Source organism: Vicia villosa, unplaced genomic scaffold, assembly GCF_029867415.1.
Source record: "Vicia villosa cultivar HV-30 ecotype Madison, WI unplaced genomic scaffold, Vvil1.0 ctg.000547F_1_1, whole genome shotgun sequence".
Taxonomy (NCBI): Eukaryota; Viridiplantae; Streptophyta; class Magnoliopsida; order Fabales; family Fabaceae; genus Vicia; species Vicia villosa.
In genome coordinates, this window is record NW_026705251.1 from 618,519 (window position 1) to 639,251 (window position 20,733).

Genomic DNA, 20,733 nt, shown 5'->3' on the forward strand with positions numbered 1-20,733 from the left:
CATTCGTCTTATGTCAGACTCTATTTATTTTATCATAATCATTAATGCATTGCATACGTTTGTCTTGAATTATTTCTCTTCCTATTGCTATATTAAACTTTTTTTCTACTTTTTTTCTGTATGATATTTAACTCTCGCTAAAGCTGTAAGCCTTTTGAGGGAGGACGACGAAAACGATACCGCAACCTCATATAGTATGCTTTTGAGCGAACTATGCTGACGATGTACAGGCATTGTTTTGATTCCTAAACAGTGAAGATATAAGGATTTTAATCCCTCGTCAACCCCTTCGAGCCTAAGGAGTAGAAGTTTTCTTTCTCATACAGATTAAAACCCTTCATCATAACCTGAGGCAGGGTAGTTACTGTAACGCCCCGAATTTAATTAATTAGTTAATTAAATTATTTAAGAATTTAATCATTGGATTTAATCGAAGTTCTAGGATCAATCGGAATTGTCGGTATTATTTTGGGAAGCGTATTTGGATTATTAAGTTAAAGTTGGATTTTATTCGGTTAGTCGGAGAATTAATAAAGTTGATTTCGTTGAAGAAATAATATTATTATTAATATTGGACTATTTGTATTTAATTCGAATTTTATCGACGAAGTCGGAATTATTTTATTAAGTTGGCATTGTAATTAATCGGATTAATTTGGTGAAATAAAGTTGAAGTGTTATTTTATTAATGAGCTTAAAAATAACTTTGGATTTAATTTGAGTTGTTGTGAAGTAAGGAGGGGGTATGTAACTTAGGCCCAATTATGTTGGATTTAGAATTGGAAGAAGGAAGAACTATCATAACACAGAGAGGAATAGGGTTTGGAGGAGAGGTGAAGAAGAGAGCCATGGCGGAAGAGAAAAGCTAGAGGAAGTCCGATTTTCGCAGCAAGTTTCTGCAGTGAGACACCTTAGTAAAACGGACGTTTCTCCCAATCCAACCGTTGGATCGTCGCGGTTCTTGAACACAACGTTCCAGACTCGTAGAGGTAACTTCTGACCGGAGCGATTTTCGTTTTGATGATTTTAAGTCCGTCTGACAAAGCGATTTCCGAACAGGTTTTTGTTGCGTCTCTGCACGTTGTTAGAAAAGATTTTCGGAGAAAAGATGGAAGCGGCGGCATAAGCTATGGCAACCGGGAGAGTAGAGAAATCTCATATACAAGGTAAGGGGTGGGGTTCTAACTCTATAACCGGACTCATGATGAATGATATGTGGGGGTTAAATTCGTAGGAAATTATTCCTGATTATTTGTTGTGATTCTGTCGTGTTGATTCGATGAAATTAGTTGTTGTTGTGGTGATAATTGTTGTTGTTTTATGCGAAGTTGAAGGATGTTTCAGTGACGATGTATACCTCTATTTATTAGTATAGCGACGATATAGGCTTATGCCTTGTGACGATGATGTTGTTTGTTGTGTGTGTTTGTTGCATTCATATACATATGCATTTTTGGCGACGGCCTGGATTGGCAAATTAGTGACGAAGGCTTATGCCTTGATGCCTCTGTTTAACTGGCAATTGGCGATGGGGGCTGAAGCCCTGGGTACCACATGCATGTGCAGTTGTAGAGTCTCATTGTATGTGGCATGAGTGTGATTTAATTGTGACGTGATGTGACTTGAGTTGTTGTTAAATTGTGATAATATGGAGTTGTAATTATAAATTGTTATACTAATGACGTGTTGTGACAGGTATTGTCTGGAAGATGAGAAATAGTTTTTATAACTATTAATATGTTGTTGTTATTGATTTTTGTTAATATAACTGTTCAGGTTAATTGTTATTATAAATGTAGTCTGAAAGCTGTAACGTGATAATTTCGTATGATTAAATTCTAATATATTGTTTATCATGCGTTTGTTTATATTGGTAGATATCTCACCCTTTCTGAATGATGTTTCCCTACTATGGGAAATTGACAGGTACTCAAGATAGCGGTGGAAGTTTGAAGTGATTTTATGAAGTCTTTAGTTGCTGTTAGTTCGAGTTGGGTCTTGCTCTGATACGTAGCACTCGGGGGGATGAACGATTGTTTTTTAATTGTTGTTATAACTATAAGTTGTTAACTTTTAAGTGGAATTTATGAAGTAATATGATGTTGGTGAAGTTGTTTTAGTTTAATAAAAATATTATGCGAAGTGAAGTTGAATAATTGATATTATTATTATTATTAATAAAAGTTGTTTTTATTTTTTAAAAGAGTAAACAGGTTTTATCGGTTCATCCGAGTTATGTGCTATGTATCTATGATATATGTGATTAAGTTGTTTGTTGTTTTACGTTGAATGTGACATCCCAATTGTATGTTGAATTTCCGCACTCTGATTTTATTAAATATTCGTTGGGTAGATTTGGGGTGTTATAGTTACTGAGTTAACTCAATTATACCAGGTGCTTTACACAAGTTATGGATTCCCGTAATTCTCAAGTCAGGCAGTCAATATCCTAAAAAGAAAAAGAAAACTGTTAAGTCAAAACCTATGAATGAGACTTATCAAAAATCAAAACATCCCGCTGACTGTAATCTCAAAACAAACAGTTCAGGCAAAAGTTAGGGATAATAAAGTCAAAAAGAGGTTACTACAAATCCTCGACAAAAGAAAATTACAAAATAGATGACTGCCTTTTTCAAATAAACTTTCGGTGCTTCAACCATCATCAAATGTCAACATTACGACTTCAAGACCTGCTAGAACTTAAATGCAAAGTTAACTGAGCATAAGATCGAAGAACATCACGAAGATGGGGATGGGTATAAATAAATTTTGAGCCATTATCTTTTGTTTCTTAAACCATGAACCAAACCACGTTACAACCCTTGAAAGTCCTAACTGAAGCATGGTTAGTTCGAAAGCGTACTGTTACCAAAGGTATCCTGACTCCTTAAAGTTTACCAAAAATCCTGAGTTGATATCATGTTTTTACAAATATCACTTTCTTACATATTTTGTTTTACTAAAATTGTTTTTAAACTCCAAGACAGATATATGCATTGCATTTTAATGAGTGTCATTATAAAACAATTTTGTCTATGTAATTTCAAATGTTTGGCATGAGGAAGAATCTGCATGGGGCATAATTAATGACTAAAAGTCCTCCCGAAAAATAAATTCGCAGAGACGTCTCGTATGCATGACTCGATCAACTAAAAGCTTGTTTACACAAAGGGCATGCATATTCATTGAACCTCTCAGAGGCACTGAGCAACTAGAGAAGTTAGTCCATTACTAGGTACATGTCACATCAATTACAAATCTCAACAAATGCTATTTGGTTACTAGCATCAGATGGTGTCATTATATGTCTCTCCTTCGAAGTTCGAATTCTAGTAATCTAAAAACATCAAGCATACCAGGTTACTGAATCCAGGGGCAGGTATATCCCCGCAAGCGAAAGACCATATATGGTTAAAAGTGTTTTTCAATAGCAAGTACTCAAAGACAAGGGGAAATGGAAAATTGAAAATCTTTGAGAATCTTCCCCATAGAGCAGTTTTCATAATATATCCCCACATAGCAAGTTATCTTCAAGCAATTTCTTCCCAACAGAGACCTGATTCCACAACAGAGTTCATACCTCTGATACTGCCAGCTCTCCGATATAATCTTCTCGTATAGTATGCTCATTTATCTTGTTCCCAGGATACATCAGGATCAGATCGCTCAAGTTGCTCTCATCCCCAAGCAAAGATCAAAAATCCCCAGCTGGATATCATCGAATAAAAGACAGAAATTCTCTTGTCATTATCTCCAATAGCACACAGAGATTTATTTTCTCAACCGGCAGCTGCTATACAAAAATTATCAATATGCTCCGACTATATAGTCCATCCCTGCACCAGTCATAAATACATGCATAACATACAATACTCTCGTTTATTTCGAGAATCCCAATACATGCATCATGATATTGCATAAAACTAATCTTTCCTTTTCAGGTCATTTCATAATCAAAAGAATATCATCATCCAAGTGCGGTGCAAATACAATCATATCAAAGATTCAATCTCAACATTCATTCAAAGACAAATGCAATTCTGATGCTTCATTCCGAATCTTTATTCAAAGATAATTCCTATCCTTTATAGTAGCCTTTCTAGGTAGTCTTCTCTAAGACGTTTATCATCCTTTCTAGGAACCTTTCTAGGTAATCTTTTCTAAGATATCTCATATCTTTTCTAAGATATCTCATATCTTTTCTGGGAACCTTTTTAGGTAATCTTTTCTAAGACGATTCATATCCTCTCTAGGAACCTGTCTAGGTAATCTTTTCTAAGATGTTCCATCCTTTCTAGGAGCCTTTCTAGGTAGTCTTGTTTAAGACGTATTGTATCCTTTCTAGGAGCCTTTCTAGGTAATCTTGTTTAAGACGTATCGTATTCTTTCTAGGAGCCTTTCTAGGTAGTCTTGTTTAAGACGTATCATAACCTCTTTAGGTAATCTTCCTTTAAATATTTATCCAACATTTTCTAAAGACATCTACTGCCCTTTCAAGGAGTTTCTCAATTAATCTTCTACAAGACACTTCATTCCCGAGCTTTGTGTAAAGCCTAATCTCTTTTATAACAGTCAATGATCTACCCTTTTCAGGAACCTTTCCAGGTAGTCTTCTGTAAAGACATCACTTCATCTCTTCTTCAGATACAATCAATGCATATGATCCAGTCTAAAAAGCATCCGCTTTAGACAAACAATTCTTCAAACATTTGATGGCATCTTCAAGCCCATCTCCTACAAAAAGTCCCTATCTCAGCAAGGGCAAATTTCTCAGGTATTCTAGTGTTCAATCCTCTTCTACCTTCAGACTCCGACAAGCACACAAGCCAATCTACATCCTCGGGTATAAGAAAATTGAACAGGGGCAGCTGTCATACCCCAAAATTGTCCCATCATATTCTCATATTTCAGTCCATTAGACCTTCAAATACTCAAAGATACACAAGGAGGAAGCATACAGTCTCTCTCCTAAACAAACGACCCTCCAACTAGGGTTTTGCTCCTCTCAAAGAAAAATCAGGTTCTGACACCTCAAGTGGACCTCAGGGTCTCTCGCATACCTTATAATATCCTCATGACAAGTTTCAAACTCTGATTCCTCAGAATGTTCAGTCAACTGCTCAAACGATCAATAATCGACTGGTTAACCTAAAAGTCAAACTATGGTCAAACCACAGTCAAAACTTCTGATTTTTGGTCAGCATCCTCATTATGAAGTATCAACTATCATTTGATCAAAGGTTGATCATGATTCATCAAGGAAAGTTCAGAAATCAACAAAACTCAAAGTTTATAAATTAGGGTTTTTTAACTAAAAGTCAACCAAACTTTGACCAGTCATAACTTTCACATGGAACATCAGAAAATTTCCATCCAAAGCTCATTTTGAAGGAAATTGAATTCCCTACAATTTTGTCTCTCACATGCCAAGTCCAAAAATGCTTAATTTGAGAGATATGACCCAAAACATTATAGGTCCTTTTGAAAGTCAACCAAAAGCCATTTTTTTCAAAAGAGCCTACAAGGAGCATGGAAAACTATTTTGACTTGAGACCAAAGACATTGGTTAGAGGACTCTTCAAGGTTTCCAAAAAGCCCTGTAACACCTTCATAGGCTAAACTTTGAGTGAGTTATGATCGTCAGAAGTTGGAGAAATTGGAAGAAATGCATGAAACCCTAAATGAGAAATTTTGGTTTGTCAAGTAATGGGCGCATATTTTTGTGTTAGTCACGTGATTCCAAACTCCTAGGAGGCCCATAAGTCTATTTATATTTATTTTATGATTTTTATTTCTTTTATTTTGAGTTTATTTATTTAAATTCAAATAAAGCCAAATAAAATCATAAATTAAATAACAAAAGATTATGAGTTTAGTTTCAATCTTTTTCTCTCATTCTAAAATTATTTTGGGACCCATAATTCAATCTCACATAATTATTTTTTTGATTTTTATTCTTTTATTTTGAGTTTATTTATTTAAATTCAAAATTAAATCAATAAAATCATAATTTAATTGGCAAAATTTATGTGATTGATTCTATTAATCCTAATTGATTCAATAACACATGAAAGGCAAGATTGGGGAGAGATTGAACAAATTTGGTAAGGTTTCATATTGATTTTCAATCAATTTTTTTTTTCAAATTTTTTTTCTCATTTATCTCTTGATTTAATTCCAATTTTCTTTGCCCTAATCCATTCATTATATAAACACAATAAACTATGTCTCTCTCCCACGAAATTCGTTGTTCCAAAACCCTAACCATATTCACAAAAATATCAAAAAGTGTGGAATCCGAATTCCTTGTTCCAGCCCCATTCAAAGCCAACTAACCATTCAATTATCATCCTAAGGTAATCTGGAGTGAGTATGAACTGATATATGATCCCCATACACGTAAAATTCCATGGCATGCTTCATCCATATTCGTTCAATCTTATGATTTTCGTGTTTCATTATCCAATGCATCTCAATATGATTCAATACTTCTCATGTGTTTATAATGATGTTTAGAACAGGTTTGACGAATTATATGAAAGATTCGAGTCCTAAATAAAGCTCTACCATTGTTAGGGATTTGAACATATATTCTTCGGATTTCCATGTACAAACACTTTTAGACCATGAAAATCACACCATGGGATTCGTAGTGTTTTGAATACACGATCTGGGCCGTTGGTATGCATTGCTCAAGTTGTTTTTGTAGGTTGCAGGTGATCACTATTGATGATAACGCATTCAAAGGAAAAACCGCAAGAAAAACCGCAGCAAAAACTGTGGGAAAATCCGCAGGAAAGCTGGGTTTAGAACTTGTTAAGGATGGTGAACAGTAGTGGGGCACGCGTGGCGCAGAATTACTCGCCGGTCAACCAATCTATTCTCTCTCTCCGCGAGTGCGTTGCGCTGATTGGTCAGTCAATTTGTCCACGCCCTCTCTCCAGTTCCTATTGGCTCACGACGGCGTCTTAGGGCCAACGTTTGACTTCTTTTCTGAATCCCATTAACCAATATATTTCCTATTTATTGTTTTAAATGAATTAGACTAACAATTAAAGGAGTGCAGCTGAATGGAAGAAGATCATGTGACAACCCCCAAAGTCATGGGTTCAAACCCAGTTGAAGACATTGTTTTATGTTTTATTTAACTCACGGATCCAGTGCTCACGCCCAGTACCAGATCACCGTATTCCCTCCAATCATCACCGATAGATCCTCATCAAAGAGGGATCCAACGCCCAGGATTGAAGGTGCATCTCAAGGACCCTCAGGCCAGTCACACTGGATCAGAGCTAAGATTTCTAAACCTTTTTTATATATATAATTAATTGTATTTTTTTCTTACATCAATTGTTTCACTAATTATAAATCATTATTATTTATTTCTTTTTTCTAAAAATCATATAAATAGATACAAATCATATAATTATGATATTTAATAGAATGTTCGACTTTTGTTATTTAAACATCAAAATTATTCAATTATTTCGAATTAGGATTTAGGTTTTTACTGATTAATTTTTGGTATAATTTTAAACTTTAGTCTGTAGGTTTTAACCTTAGGATTTCTTTGACTTTTGCCCCTGACTCTAAGCCTTACAAACCTTGTGGATCACAATAAGTTTTCTTGAATAACCCTTTAGGGTTTATAAACTTTCTAGGGTTTTTTATCAATTTGGGTTTGAATTAGTTAATGCACTAACACTTCTCTTCTTCATGCCTACTTTTCAGGGTTAATCAGAAATCTTCCGACTACACGCCCAACCAATCAAAAGCTAAGTTTCTAATCCTTTGCTTGTTTAATAATATTTTTATTTTTGTTTTTTTATTTATTTTTGCCTTCTAAAAATTAGAGTTTGCCTCACTAATTAATGAATTTGTTCTACACTTACCGCTATCATTTTCCGTCTAAATTCTCAGATGATCAGAGTCAATCAAGGGATCGAGGAGAATCAAGGCGCTCAAAGATTTTTTCTATTTATTTTTCTGTTACCCTATAAGGGTTTTTCTTCTGCCTTTTAATTCCCCTATCCCGCAGGTGTTTATTGTAATAGCTAGGATTTTTATTTTCTTGCCTTTAATTTCTACGATTTTAAACTGCGTGGTTAGTAATCTTAGGGAGTGCAAGCCTTTAATAGAATTAGAATAACTATAATTATAAGATAAATATTATCCGAATACAATCGCGTGATTGGTGCACACACTCACCTTTAGGGTAACCCTTCTTGTTGCCTTTGTTGCCTGTTGCCTTAAGAATGATGCCTTAAAATAGTCAAGTCCCTCGATTCCGAGGATACCTAAAGCAAATGTTGCCCTCAGTTCATTCATCATAGATTTTGTCCCCATTGCTAATGTATCCTCGCCTGTTGCCTAAAGGTTAAAATGACTATTTTATCCTTCCCTTAGACTACATGCCCTCTTTATGGCATGGGACAGTCTTATGGCGAACGATACGTTTCTCGATGACCCGCACATCCAATTGAAAGACTTCCTGCCTTCTTATGGTACGGATAGATCCTTTCGCCTCGAAAAGCTAAAAGAACAAATTTTCTAACTTAGGGTAGTTGCTACTAATTGCTTGCTCTAAATTCAAAACTCTTTTCCCACTCTTTTCAAATCAAATTCAAAAAGACTACGCTTATTTACAAGCTAAAGTTCTTCTTCGAAAATCTTTTCAGACCATTCAAACATTTCAAACAAAGTGAGCTAAGCAATTAAGAGCCCATGGATAACCATGGATACAAAGGATGCCTTACACCTTCCCTTTGTATAACTTACCCCCCGAACTCAAAATCTTTTCAAAAGGTATTTTCCTGTTCTTTTAGCCTTTCCAATTGGATAAAATAAAAGTCGGTGACGACTCTTGCTTAACCGCGACATTTCGATTAAAAAGTCAGTTCACCGTATTACATACTTGCACTCCAATTACTCTCTCTTCTCATTTTGGCATCGAAGTACCTTGCAGGCGTGAAAGTAGATGAAACGGTCCACTTCCTCGGGCTCAGATTCCTCGGGGAATCTCGAGAAGGAACGCTTTTGTGGCTCTCCGCGGGCAAAAGACACAAACATGATGCTTATGAGGACAATGATTCCGAAGAGCTTTAAGTCATTGCTCCTCTTGGAATCAAAGACTTGGGGGGCTCCTGTTCTGGTTTTGGCCGAGCAGGCCCAACACTTAGGTTATGGCCGAACAGGCCCAACCTTGTGGACGTGGTCGAACAGGCCCAACTCTGTTCCTGGCCCAATACACGTGTGCGCCCGTTGTAATTGTCAATCCCACGTGCGCCCACGTGGTCAAACCCACTAGCGATGGACTCGAGAAGCTTGCTTCAAACTATACGCTCCACTTATCTAGAACTTGAGGCTTCTGCTGACTCAGCCCTACGACGTAGGATTCTGGAAATTTCCTTGAACGTGGGCCTCCCATGGATTTGGCCTAATTAGGAATTCTTGGCCCAACACTAGGGTTATAAATACCCTCTTTCAATAGAGAGTTAGGTAACATCATTCATTCTTTCTTTTACCTTGTACTTGCACTCCGATTGCTCTCTCTTCTCACTTTGGCATCGAAGTACCTTGCAGGCGTGAAAGTAGATGAAACGATCCACCTCCTCGGGCTCAGATTCCTCGGGGAATCTCGAGAAGGAACGCTTTTGTGGCTCTCCGCGGGCAAAAGACACAAACATGATGCTTATGAGGACATTGATTCCGAAGAGATTTAAGTCATTGCTCCTCTTGGAAGCAAAGACTTGGGGGGCTCCTGTTCTGGTTTTGGCCGAGCAGGCCCAACACTTAGGTTATGGCCGAACAGGCCCAACCTTGTGGTCGTGGTCGAACAGGCCCAACTTTGTTCCTGGCCCAATACACGTGTGTGTTAGTCGTTGTAACTGTCAATCCCACGTGCGCCCACGTGGTCAAACCCACTAGCGAGGGACTCGGGCAACTTGCTCCAAACCATACACTCCACTTATCCAGAACTTGAGGTTTCTGCTGACTCAGCCATACCACGTAGGATTCTGACAATTTTGTAGCACGTGGGCCTCCCATGGATTTGGCCTAATTAGGAAGTCTTGGCCCAGCACTGGGGGATATAAATACCCTCTTCCAATATAGAGTTAGGTAACATCATTCATTCTTTCTTTTATCTTGTATTTGCACTCCAATTGTTCTCTCTTCTCACTTTGGCATCGAAGTACCTTACAGGTACACCCCCCCCCCCCCCCCCAATTTACAAAGATCCAATTCGTTGCAGGTCGCGAAGATCCTTCTGATCAGGTACGGTCATTTATGATCCAAAAATGATATACGGGAAAAAAATTATTAATAATTTAAATATTTTAACATAAAAAAAATCTATTATTGATCTCAATATATTTTTTTTTAGTCTTCTATTTAAAATAAATATATTATATAAACAACTGTGCGTGACCCGTGCATACGCACGTTACTTTATTAAAACTCTATTCAATGATTATAGTATTTAAAGGTAATAATCCATTAGTTACATAATCCATTTTTTCCAGCATCAAATAGCATCTAAAGGTAATTCTCACGTTGTTTATTTGAATTGTATCCAATTTTCTAGGAAGACTTTTCCCAAGCAATATATATGGTTGTAATCTTAAGATACCATGCCCAATATTCAAATATGCTAATCATCTATCTATTTATTTGAAGTAAACACATTCATTCGACATGAAAACCCATACATGTTCCAAGCAGTATAGAAAACAAAATGGGTTAATAACTATCAAATTGATCCAATCAAAATGTACAATCTTGAATATGTTCTATACTAGATATATAGTAGGAACTGCATCTCACAACCAACGTTTCAGTTGTAACTGTATCAACTTCAGAGTACATCCTCCTACAGGCTGTAAGAGGCGCTGAATTAGCAGCAGTGTCGTAAATCATAAAACCTTAAATCGGAGCTCTGTTTCCTTCCATTTCCAAAGGCTCTTGGTTCTGTTGACATTGGTTAGTTTCCATTCTTTTTTGGCTCTATGTAGCTCCATCCAATTCCTGCACAAATGGTAAAAGTATTTATGAAGGCTTTATAGATGTGAGGGCTCAAGCATAGGCTACTAAGCCAGTTTCCGTAACTAACTAATAACCAAACGCTGTCTCAGCTTAACAAACTAAAACCAGAAAACGGAAACTTCTACAAAAGTCAATGAAATATAGAAATTCTCAATATGTTTGGTCTCTTGAGAATGAAAAGTAGAAAATAAAAGATACTCATTCTGATACTTGGCTACCAGGCTAATGAGGCATATGAGGGCAACCAAAAAGGCTAATTCTTCTAAATATTTGGAAGCCATTACATCCAGGGGATGTTCAAATAAACCGGTTATTGGATTTATCCATATCCATATCCATATCCGGTTATTAAAAACCGATTAATTATCAATATGGTTTTAACCAAATCCATATTTTAGATATATTATTAATATGGTTTTAACCAAATCCATATTTTGGATATATTATTAATATGGTTTTAACCAAATCCATATTTTGGATATCCTTATCCAACATAAAAATTTAATTGGTCTATTATTTTTAAATAAAAAAAAATTTAAAATATTTTGCAGAAAGAAAAAAAAAACATAAAAATGAAAAGTCGAGTTTCTCGAAAGTTCGAAAAAATCGAATTTTCTGAAAATACCAAAAAAACGAGTTTTTCGGAAATACGAAAAATGCAAAAACTAGTTTTTTCGGAAACACAAAAAAATTGAGTTTTTTTCAGAAACATGAAAAAATCGAGTATTTTGAAAAAATCGAGTTTTTTTGAAAAAATCGTGTCCTTACAAAATATGAAAAGTCGATTTCTCAAAAAAATATATTATTTTAATAACTTAATTTAAAATTAAATTTTTAAATTTAAAACCGATTATAAAATCTGGTCATGGATATAGCCGGTTTTAAAAAAATAAATCCGGTTATGAAAATTGGTTTTAAAATCCGGTTATACCAAATGGATAATATATGGATATGGATTGGTTATGTAATTGTACAAGAACCATTGGATATGTAATTTACATCAAATGGTTATTGAACAATTACTATAAAGCTTTACATGAAAATTTAAAATTGAAGAGCATCCAAAATATAATTTTCATTCTCCATTAAAATCAAGCACCAGAACAATTATATGAGAAATAATAGATAGTTTGGAACTCTAATTGAAGGAGGGGGAGAAAGAATGAGATGCCGAAAATTAATATCTAATGAATTCCATAAAAAGTTCAGGTATTACCTGGGGCCAATGCTAGCATTACAGAATCATTTACAATATTCTAATGGTCTTTGACTCTTTGTAAATGAAGTTTAGATATATTTTTTCTTGAATATTTTTTTCATCAGCTATATTTGTTTCTTCTTATTACAGAACTACTATTATTTTTCCAATGTTCATAGAAATACTATATATGATACAATCAGCTGTTTATGGAAAAAGTTCCTATCAAGTCAATTATCACTTAAGTTAAGTGTTCAATTTAGAATCTATTTCTTGCAAATATTCAACAGGTTGATATTCCCAAAGGTAATAAGGTTGCTAATATGATCAACTATATTTTGTTGACAGTATTTTTGTTGGTTTGCTACTTTGCTTTAAACTTTAAAGTACCATACTACATTATTCAGGTTAGAGATTATCCTAACTATCTAGTATACAGACATAACACATACTACATAACATTCAAATTCAACAGGATAAAAAAAATATTTCCACATCTAAGATTTTGGGGTAGGAATCATCCTATTAAGTACTAGATGACGATATTACTTGAAAACTATCTCTCCAATTCTCACTTGCTTTGTGCGAGTTAAAATGTAGGAACCCGTGTTTTTCACAAATTAAATAATACGAACCGTGTTTTCTCACAAATTAAATAATAGGAAAAAATTTAGAAATCATTTTCAAACCACAAAATGATCTCTAAATTCTAGTGCCTAATAAAACACAAATTTTACTTATGCCTAGAGCGAGAAGCTAAAGGGGAGACTGCAAATTAAAATGGTAAAGCATAACTTGCTTGCATTAACTCCAAGTATTTCTTTTAAGACTCTAGTAATTAGTATTGTTTTACATACTCATTGTGACCACTTTCATATCTATCAATTTTTTCCTAATTTTTTCACTAAGAATCACATGCGTGATTCATATTGATTTTCCATGTTCATAATGAATGAGACAAGATCTGAAACAAACATTATGAAATTTGTACAGGGGTTAGTAGACACTTTAGCAGACATACTAGTGCTTTGGTTTAATAGGTAAGTTTAAATTAAAAAATCGAATCACAAATCATCCAAAGAAACCTATAATTGTGAAATAAAAGATAATACGTAAACAGAGAATCAACGAAACAAACTATCAAAGAAAAGAGAATAACATATCAATTTTTCAAGCTACATATGCAATCAACCACTAATGAACAATGATAAATAAAGATCAATAAAGTCACTAGTAACTAGAACAAGTATATAATAAGTAACATAAACATAACAAATAAGTTGCAATTGAGTCTAAAGTTCAAGTCACATAGTACCTACCACATTGATATATTCGCATTAGAAACAAGGTGATACCAAACTCTCAATGTAGACTTCAGGGGAAAGCCAATCATCGATGTTTTGAATCATTTGAATCTTAAAAGCACCGTTTTTGAAATCACAAATGGCCAAATTCATTTTCTTCTTCATCAGCACTAGGTCATCCTTGGAAATCCATATTGGCCTTGTATGTATATCATAGAAAGATTCTTCCCTGCGAGGAACACGGAACAACTGAGTCCAAGACTCTTCATTTCCATATTCCTTCATCATCCAAACAGTAGAAGATGTGTAACTATGAGCAAAGATACACAAACAATCTCGCAAAACATCCAAGATCACACTATACACAACTTCCCCATAGTACGTGGGAGGCAAAAGTTTTCGGCATGACTCATTCACCAAATCAAAAGAAACAATCCTATAATCATCAAACGAAAACCAGTTGAGTGTGCCACTAGCTAATTTGAGCGATCTCCTGGTCGGGACAGGAAAGTCACCTGGAATCATTCTCCAAGAATTAGTACCCAACGTATGAACCTTTATTTTAGCATCTTCAAGAATTCCTTCGTCAACAACACAAACCACCTTATAATTATCAATTAAAGTATCAAACCCAATACCATATGCGGTAACTGGAGGAAAACCACCTATAGAAGGTAATGTTTTGGATTTTTGAATGGAAGGGTTCCACAAAATAACAGAGCGGTTGACCTCCAGACAAAACATTCCGTCACAAGAGCCAAAGATACAGTAGAATGGTTCTTTGAAAGTGAAAGGATACTCGTGCCGAGTGGCGTAATCGGTGACAATGCTGAAGCTGGAGTGAAGTGGGTAAGAAAGTACATCGGACACGCTACTGCAGAACAAAAGGAGGCGGTGGCAGGGAGTTGACAAGCGAAGATGTTTTCTTATGAATTTGGGATCAGAAATTAGGGTATTTAAGGACTTACATAGACATCGAAGTTGAAGGAGAAGCTTCACCGGCAAACGACATAGAATTTCTACTACAATTTCAAATGGAAGAGCTGGTAATGGCGATGCGTCAAGTGACAAAGTTGTTAGGGTTTCGGTAACCGCGGTCGTTTCATCCATCTAAGAATGAGAAGAAACTGCTATAGACTATAGGTATTAAGCGTAATACATGTACATGTGCCCTAAGGATGAAACGACCGCATGTTAAGAAATATATTAATAGAAAATTTCCCTTGAAAAAGACAATAAAATATTAATTATAATTTTTTTTTTCTGTTAACCGACCGGTATCCGCGGGGGAAAGGGGCCCCACGTGACTAATCCGAACCCGGGCTCGGAGGCGACGGCACCGTGGCCCACCCAGGTACTAGCCGGTTCCGTCCCATTTTGAAGAAAGCTCATTTGCCAACTGAGCCAACCCTTTGAGGTTTTAATTATAAATTTTTAGTAAATATATTACACAATTTTCAATAAAAAATTGCTATATTTAGCTCTTAACATTAACATGTGTTTTTATGATACATGTTAACATGTGTTTTTTTCTAAAAACTGCTATCTTATTTTTTTATTTTTTGGCTAACAATTTAAAATCATAATATTAAATTGAGTTTTCTATTTTTTAATTTAAAAATATTTAGATCATTTATAATAAACATTTAGAAAAAAAAACCTAAATATTTATGTTTGAAAAGGAACCGCTAGTATGCTTTTATAATAAGGTGATATCTAAATTAACCACCAACTAAATAGTGGTTTATGGTGGACCAAAATTTTTAGCCATTAAATTATTCTTAAGGGACAAAAATATAGAATTTTCATATTTTCAAGGAGTGATACAATTTTTTTTATAAGAGATAAACTGAATCTCATCTATATATTGCAGGAGATAAAGTGGTATTAAACTATAAATTAAATAGGCAACGCAATGATCATTTATAATAGGGTGTATCAGTAGACTCCTCTAAAGATAGCATTCAAAATAATATTTTTTAAGAGGTCTGAAACAATGGACAACGGTAATGGGGTCCAGAAGAGGGTTGCGAACAGGAATGCTAGGAGGGCGAGAGGCGCAAGATGGGATGCAGCAGGGTATGGAGGAAGGAAGGAGGCAGGTGGAAGCACAATGTTCTTCTTTACAGGGTTCGATGATAAATGGAAGGCGAAAGACTTGTATTTTGAATTTAAAGAGTTAGGGGAGATAGATGAGGTTTTCATTCCCCCGAAAAGGGATAGGAAAGGGAGAAGCTATGGTTTTGTTTGTAACATCCCGATTTTTATTAATATTTTTATTAATTATAGTAGTAATTATATTATTTGGTGTTTTTAATAATTACTTATTTATTTAGTTATTATGTGATATAATAATTATTTAAATATTTAATTATGTGAGTGTTAGTGTTGTTTGACTTAATTGAGTTATTAGAGAGAAATAACTAAATGGGCCTAAGTGATAGAAACATAATGGATGGATTGGTGGGTTAAGTCCAATTGGAATAAGATAGATAGTAAGAGTAGAAAGTTAGGGTTTTAGAGTTGGAGTCTCATAACTCATTTTGGGGGAGAAAGAAGAGAGAAGAGAAAAAAAGGGAGGAGCACTTGAAAGAAGAAGAAAAATTATGGAGGAAGCCTCAATTTTCGTAGCAAGTTTCAGCATAGAGTCACCTTGGAAAAACGGACGTATCTCTCAATCCAACCGTTGGATCGTTGCGGTACTTGGACACAACGTTCCTAACTCATAGAGGTAAGTTCTGACCGGAGAGATTTTGATTTTGAGGGTTTGAAGTTCGTCTGATAAGCTGATTCCCGAACTGGTTTTTAGGTGTGTCTCCAAATGATGTTAGAAAGGATTTCTTTTGGAAAAAAGCTTAGAGCTATGGTGAAAGAGTCCAAATTTACCAAGGTAAGGGGGAGAATCCTTATAATTATGGGTTAGTCTGATTGGATCAAAGTGTAGATTAACATGATTTAGGAATTTTGTTCTTCAAATTTTAGGTTTTGACATGTTTAGGGTGAAACCCCTAAATTTCTATGATTTGCGATTATTCGGTTTTGATGATAATCTTTGATATGTGATAATTAATTGTGTTTGGAATATACTTGGACTTAGATTAATTATTCGGTTTATTGATAAATTACGGTATTTTGAGAATTCGACCGTAATTGTGTTTTGGCTTGAATATTTATGTTGAGAATAATATATTGCTATGCCAATGATGTTGTTTTGATAATGATTCTCTATGGGTAGCCGTATGGCATGAATCCTAGCGATTAGTTGATTGATTGTGAAAGTGTGTATTCACACACACACACACACAGATATATATATATATATATATATATATATATATATATATATATATATATATATATATATATATATATATATTGGCAAATATGAATTAACATGAGATAGTATGATTACTAGTGTTAATTGGAATTTGTGTTCGTATTTGATAATTGGCCTATATATGTGAATAGTATATTCGTTATGAATGTGTATATGTACAATTGGTGGATAATTCATAGAGTTGAATTATTGTGATATCTGGAATGTTAAGATGGTAGAGATGATCTTAATTGCATATGTGTTGGTGATAATTGTACATACATTTATAGCATAGTTTGTCTTGAGATAGTGGTGGTTTGCTTTGAAATAGAAGTGATGGCTTGATCCTTGAGATGGATATAGAAGCGATAAGCTATATGTTTACGTTTGGTGGGCTTTGGTCTTGTCCAGATCGGAAGCGTGGCTTGGATTCTAGATATTGAATCGGAAAGCGGTGAAACGTTGGGTTCACATTTGGTACCACATACATAGAGTCACATGTCTTGCATTGAGTCACATAGGTGTTATGTGATGTTTGAATATATGCAATTATGTGATTGTTATGTGTGTATGAGATGTGATAATTGAATTTGGTGATGTTTGGAAATCAAATGGGCGCTCCACCTTACTAAACTAATTCTGGAAGTCTGAAAATAAAACTAAAGGGCACTTGATTTCCGGTGTAGAAATCAAATGCAGAGGCTGGAAACAGGAAATTGAAAGGAAGCTGGAAAAATAAATTGGTTTTAACTGTATGCTGAATCTAGGTTAAAAACTTCCGAATCTAGAAATATTATTTCTGTTTTCTTTTATAGTTGTGCTTCAGAAACTGCAATTGAGAGAATTTAAGAAGAGTGGAGGTGGTTGTTGAAGAATCGATAGCCCTTGAGAAATTTGCGGAGAGAAAACATTGAAGAAGTTGAGTCGTTGCTGAAGCTGAACGTGTGGAGAAGAATCTGAAAATAGAAAACAATGCTTGTGGCGGGGGGCACAAGCCAAGGGACGGACGTCCCATGTTCTTTTCACTAGGGGCGGAGGGCACAAGAGGAGGTGGGCGCCCATTATTCCTTTTCTTCTTCTTCACGTGATTGTGAGGTGGGGTGGGGGGCACATATGAAGGTGGGCGCCCCACCTTGCTTTAATTTTTTTATTTTTTTTCTTCTGCATTCTTCTTCAGTCCATTGGGCCTCAAATCTTTGGGCGTTGCATTTTCTTTATTTCTTCACCAAATAGTTCACCCAATTTCTTTATTTCCCTTCTTTTTTACGAACTTGAGATAAATCAAATACCTGAAATATAATAAAAATACCAGCATAATACTAATATAAAATAATATAATTAAAGTAAAATAAATACATAATTTATGTTAATCGAATCAAATATACGATATAATTTTGTGTTATCAAACTCCCGTATACTTGAACCTTTACTTGTCTTCAAGCAAATAATCAGTAAAAATAGTTAGACAATAAAAACTTAATGCAGACTCATGACACCGTTCGAGTTGTACTTGGCTACGGAGTGTTTTTGTTAGAACTCTATGAGGCTAATCTCAACACTAAAAGTATAGTAACGACACTAGACAACTCCACCATATGCATACCAATTGAGTGAAATTGAGACAATATTATTACCGTCTCGACACTCTAAAACCTCTGAGTATGCAAGACCGATTTGAGTACCTATTATACTGAAGCCTCAAACTTTAGTTTTAAAGTAGCCCAGAGTAATTTATTTAGCAGTCGGCACCGTCTTAAACACAAACTATGTAGAGAGTCGATGAATATAAGTGAATGATCCATATAATACGAGAAAATAATATTTTCTCTTATGCTTTACTGTTATAGGGGATGTACCAACTAAGTTAGGTGACCCTCACCCAGTCGTTTAACCCAACGGTTACGGAACATGAGATATTTGATAAAAGAAACTCATTGTTGGTTGGTTCATAAGTACTCTGGCAATGAACTTGGTAGGGCGGACTACAGTTCGATCCCCTACAATCTGCAATATAGTTTATAAAAGGAGTATACCACATAATTGTGTCAGAACTCCATGCTTAAAAGGATCATACTCACTAACCGGCTATTCTACTATGTGCGTGAGAAGATAATGGGCTTAATGTGATTGCGCGCGAATGAAAATGGGTGAAACAAAGCGAAAAGAATAAGGTTGAAATATAGAAGTTGTCCGCCCTACCAAGTTCATTACCAGAGTACTTATGAACCAACCAGCAATGAGTTTCTTTTATCAAATATCTCATGTTCCGTAACCGTTGGGTTAAACGACTGGGTGAGGGTCACCTAACTTAGTTGGTACATCCCCTATAACAGTACAGCATAAGAGAAAATATTATTTTCTCGTATTATATGGATCATTCACTTATATTCATCGACTCTCTACGTAGTTTGTGTTTAAGACGGTGCCGACTGCTAAATAAATTACTCTGGGCTACTTTAAAACTAAAGTTTGAGGCTTCAGTATAATAGGTACTCAAATCGGTCTTGCATACTTAGAGGTTTTAGAGTGTCGAGACGGTAATAATATTGTCTCAATTTCACTCAAGTTCCTAACATTTCTTAAAAATAAGTAACCTTCGTACTTTCGAGCAAGTAGAGCTATGCATCTAATAATGTGAAAAATTTTTATATAGCTCAAGAAATTGAGGAATTAAAATAAGCACAAGAAATCTTATACGTAGGATTTAATTAACATAAATATTTTATTGAATGGAAATTGCGACAAATAAAAATAAGAAAACATTAAAACTCTTCCCCCACACTTAAGATGTGCATTGTCCCCAATGCAACAAGGTAGAAAGAAAAATAATCCCTACTCCTCATATTTTCCGTGAGTCCTTCCTCGACCTCTCGTTCGAATCCTTCTACGCCTATCGGATTCAGGTGGTGCATCGGATTGTTGAAAGTATTTATAAACGTCGTCTACACGAAGTGACAACGCGTGCATTTCATTGCTTAAACCTGACATACGATCGATCACCTTCTCATATTGCTGGTTATTCCGAGTTGCGTGATTCTGCTGATCCCTCTGAATTTGTTGGACCAGTTGCAACATTTCATTATGGCGCTGATTTGATACCTCGTTTTGTTGCATCATGGCGGCATAAAGGGTGTTCAGTGTGATTTGCTGGGGGAAATTTTCAGGGGCCACATGTGCACCAGGCGGGTTGATATTGGGCTGAGGAGCCTCTTGCTCTAGTTCTTGCTCTATTTTATCAACTGTTGCGTTATCGGCCTCACCTTGATTTGCTTGTACATTTATACCAGGAGCGGGTGCATTTAGATTATAACGCCAAAATGACATGTTTCGCACATTAATGCAATTAGGACAAGGCAAAATGACACTTTCCACTTTTCTGCCATTAACAACCAAATTGAAACTACCATCTGCCCTTGGAGAAATTAAGCGAGAATCTCGGCAGTAGGTGATATCCAGAGCTTGTGCCGGCATTGCCAGATGAGAAATAGTTGAAAGCTCGTTGGTTAAACCCATAGCGATTGCTAGCGAAGTAATTATACCTCCGAAACAAAAAGGATTAGTTCCTTTCAAAATAATAGACGCATGAGTGTGCCCCAAAAGGAATGGAGCCGCATTAATCTGTCTCATGGAGATTGAGAAGTGTTAGACGCTGGCCTTAGGATCTAGAGGGGGGGGGGTGAATAGATCTTACACAGTTTTGCGGAATTAATTGAACTTTAAGCGGAAGTGATTCTGAATCGACTCGCGTCTATTCCGAACCACTATTGAAACGATTGTATATGTGTTAAAACCACTAACCAGCTTGAGATAAACGATAAGAGAATACACTATAGAATCAATACGTCGCTCTATTGAAAATCAATTAACTTCTT

General features: G+C 35.4%; 1 protein-coding gene across 3 annotated transcripts; it reads right to left on the minus strand.

Moving 5' to 3' along the window:
• Positions 1–10,657: 10,657 nt before the first annotated feature.
• On the minus strand, positions 10,658–14,705 carry LOC131629306 (F-box/kelch-repeat protein At3g23880-like). 3 transcript variants are annotated; one of them, XM_058900098.1, is made up of 3 exons: positions 14,514–14,685; positions 13,561–14,419; positions 10,658–11,025 (listed from the first exon to the last, which is right to left on the minus strand). In XM_058900098.1, exons 1-2 carry the CDS (start codon positions 14,555–14,557, stop codon positions 13,579–13,581), a joined length of 885 nt encoding a protein of 294 aa, XP_058756081.1. In that variant the 5' UTR covers positions 14,558–14,685; the 3' UTR covers positions 10,658–11,025; positions 13,561–13,578. The 3 variants fall into 3 exon arrangements, with proteins under 3 accessions (XP_058756081.1, XP_058756079.1, XP_058756080.1); XM_058900096.1 differs by having other exon boundaries at positions 13,561–14,705; XM_058900097.1 differs by having other exon boundaries at positions 13,557–14,705.
• Between the last annotated feature and the right edge of the window lie 6,028 nt (positions 14,706–20,733).

Coding starts and splice junctions, on each gene's coding strand:
- LOC131629306 (XM_058900096.1), bottom strand. CDS start 14,655: ATGGATGAAACGACCGCGGTTACCGAAACCCTAACAACTTTGTCACTT.